At 38.1% G+C, this 3,464-nt stretch overlaps 1 protein-coding gene across 1 annotated transcript; it reads left to right on the top strand.

Moving 5' to 3' along the window:
* LOC145959114 (uncharacterized) lies at positions 1–405 on the top strand. The gene has a single exon (XM_083077364.1). The coding sequence runs from the start codon at positions 1–3 to the stop codon at positions 403–405; it is 405 nt and encodes a 134-aa protein (XP_082933490.1).
* The last annotated feature ends 3,059 nt before the right edge of the window (positions 406–3,464 follow it).

Raw genomic sequence — 3,464 nt, 5'->3', positions numbered from 1 at the left:
ATGGAAGTAGTCTTTTCTATTGAGGTAGAGATACCCTCTCTAAGAGTATTGGCTGAAACCAAACTTGAGGAAATAGAATGGGCTCAAGCTTGTTATGATCAGTTGAACCTAATTGAAGAGAAGAGATTGAATGCCTTGTGTCATGGTCAATTATATCAAAAAAGGATCAAGAGAGTTTTTGCCAAAAAGGTCCGCCCGCAAGAGTTTCAAAAAAGAGATTTGGTATTGAAGAGGATCTTGCCACCTCAAGAGGATCATAGAGGGAAGTGGACCCCAAATTATGAAGGGCCTTATGTGGTAAAAAAAGGATTTCTTTCAGGAGGGGCTTTGATTCTCACAAATATGGATGGGAAAGATCTGTTGAACCCAATAAACTCTAATGCGATCAAGAAATACTATGCATAAAGGAGAACATAAAATAATAACAAAAAGCTCGCTAGGCTGAAAACCTGAAAAGGCAGTTTAGGCAAAATTTAGGGTGACCTGGTAGGCTGAAAACTCAAAAAGAGGGGCCTAGGCAAAAGTTAAGGTCTAAAAAGAAAAATAAAAACAAAATAATAACAAAAAAGCTCTCTAGGCTGAAAACCTCAAAAGGGTGGCCTAGGAAAATGTTAGAGCAACCTGGTAGGCCGCAAACTCCAAAAGAGAAATCTAGACAAAAGCCGGGGTGAAAAAAAAAAGGGCAAGGAAAAGAAACCGAATAAAGTATTGAAGCCAACACTATAGCAAAGATCCTTGTTTCAAATAACCTTCAAACACACATTTGAGCCTTTGTATCCTTTCTTTCATATCCATCTCACCGACCAGTGTTACAACCCGATAAAGTCCATGCAGATCAAAAATTGGTTGCTTTTTTTTTTAAGTTTAGCCTTAAGACAAAACAATTGAACTCATCTATCATTGTTAACATGATTGCTCAAAAAAAATACAAATGCTCATAAGACTTGCACATCCATTATATCATGAAGAGAAACAAACATCCAGTGCAAAATCTTCTATTCATCAATATTCATTGATTATTATGCTCAATAATTATGAGAATCATTCAAAAGGATAGATTGGGAACAAATCACAAGTCATGCCTTCCTTTGATTCCCCCTTACCCAATTAAATGAGACATTCGTTTTATGTCTCATTCCTCCATCAATTCATACATTAATGTTATTTTCTTGAGTCAGAAAACAAAGCAATCACATTCATCATTGTCTCCTACTCTACCCCTGCCTTTCAAGACTAAATTAGAACAACCACTTCACACTAAGGCAAAAGATCTCATTGTCATTTCATCACCTTAACCTTTGATTGGAATAATTGTCTAATCCAACTTTGTTCCCTATTTCTTCATAAACTGGGGCAACTCAAATTACTCCTTTTATACCGGGACAAGTTCTCAACTATCATCACATTTTCATTCCAACCATATAATCCATGTGCCTCAAGGTTAATCAAGTCAATGCATGTATCACCCATATTCCGCCATTCTAAATACGGGTTATCCTTCCCATATGTGTCACTGTTTGATTCTATTCACTCGAGTCTAAGGTGATGTAAATCATTTGCCTCACTTGTTCAAAGTCCAAGTTAGTCTAAATATTCTTCCACCTTTCACTCCATTAATTTGACATCAAACTAGGGCAATTGCTCAATCTCTTATTCCCACCAGGTTCTCAATTTTTGTCATATCTTGGGATAGTTTGCTCTATTTTCTCTACATCAAAATAAAGTCACGTTCAAATATCCTTTTTGAATAGTCTTCCCAAAAAAAATCATTTGTCATTGTTATGCATGTTGGTTAAATGATGTTTCAAAGGGAATGACAAGATGGTAATAATCGCTCAATTGATAAGTTAGGCCAAATGAGTCTCACTTGATTCTAGGTGGGATAAGCTTGAAAGGATAAATTGTGAGATCATTTTTCAACGATTGACAAAGAAGAAAAGAACAAGATTTCATGGATTTGAAAAAGGATAAAAAAGTGAATAATTAAGGCACAAAAAGGGCTTTGCATGGATTTGCTTTCTCTAAAGAAAACAATCATTTTATGGTTTTCTTTGAAAAAAAAAGAAACAAAATGAAACTTGTCAATAATACCTCATAAGCATCCCAACACCGAATCAAGCATTACATCATTTGTATTAAAACGTGTGCAGTGTTCGTTCATGTCCAATGTTCACTTGGCATCCACTTTATTTACATCAAAGTTTGGTACTTTCCTAATACATGCATTCAAATTCATCACTGACATATAAAGTCTCGCACTTGTCTGACATCTATATCATCTACGTTTGAGTTTGGCACATGTTTGACATTCATTACATCATAGTTTGGTACATCCATTCAAATCCAATACTTGCCCAACACTCACATTATTCACATTAATGTCTAATACTTTGTTTAACACATTCATTCAAGCCCAATGCATACTTGTCATTTGCATCATCAAAAGTTTGGTCCATCTCTGACTCATGCATTCATGTTCAATGCATGCTTAACATCCACAACATTTGTACCAAAGTTCAATACATACCATGCACATGTAATCAAGTAATGTACTTGCATAACACATTCATTGAAGTTTAATATCTACTTGGCATCAACATTGTTTCCATCAAAATTCTCACTCTTTTATGTTTTGAGCCCCCACGCTCACTCTTTTAATGTTTTGAGCCCTCGAGCTCATGTCTTTTATTGTTTCGAACCCTCGTGCTCACTCTCTTAATGTTTCGAGCCCTCGTGCTCACTTTCTTGATGTTTCGAGCCCCCGTGCTTACTCTTTTAATGTTTCGAGCCCCCATGCTCACTCTTTTATGTTTCGAGCCCCCGTGTTCACTATCTTAATGTTTCGAGCCTCCTCGCTCACTCTTTTAATGTTTCGAGCCCCCGTGCTCACTCTTTAATGTTTCGAGCCCTGCGCCTACTCTTTTAATGTTTCGAGTCCTCGTTCTCACTCTTTTAATGTTTCGAGCCCCGGTGCTCACTCTTTTAATGTTTCGAGCCCCCGCGCTCCCTCTTTTAATGTTTCAAGTCCTTGCGCTCACTCTTTTAATGTTTCGAGCCCCTGCACTCACTCTTTTAATGTTTCGAGCCCCCGCGCTCACTCTTTTAATGTTTCAAGCCCCCGCGCTAACTCTTTTAATTTTTGAGCCCCCGTGCTCACTTTCTTAATGTTTCGAGCCCCCGCGCTGACTCTCTTAATGTTTCGAGCCCCTGTGCTCACTTTTTTAATGTTTCGAGGCCCCATGCTCACTCTTTTAATGTTTCGAGTCCCTACGCTCACTCTTTTAATGTTTCGAGCCCCCGCGCTCACTCTTTTAATGTTTCGAGCCCCCGCGCTAACTCTCTTAATGTTTTGAGCCCCTATGCTCACTCTTTTAATGTTTCAAGGCCCCATGCTCACTCTTTTAATGTTTCGAGCCACCGTGCTCACTCTTTTAATGTTTCAAGCCCCCGTGCTCACTCTATCA

This window comes from Cajanus cajan, chromosome 1, assembly GCF_000230855.2.
Source record: "Cajanus cajan strain Asha chromosome 1, NIPB_CcT2T_4, whole genome shotgun sequence".
NCBI classification, from domain to species: domain Eukaryota; kingdom Viridiplantae; phylum Streptophyta; class Magnoliopsida; order Fabales; family Fabaceae; genus Cajanus; species Cajanus cajan.
This window is presented reverse-complemented; position numbering and strand designations above follow the sequence as displayed.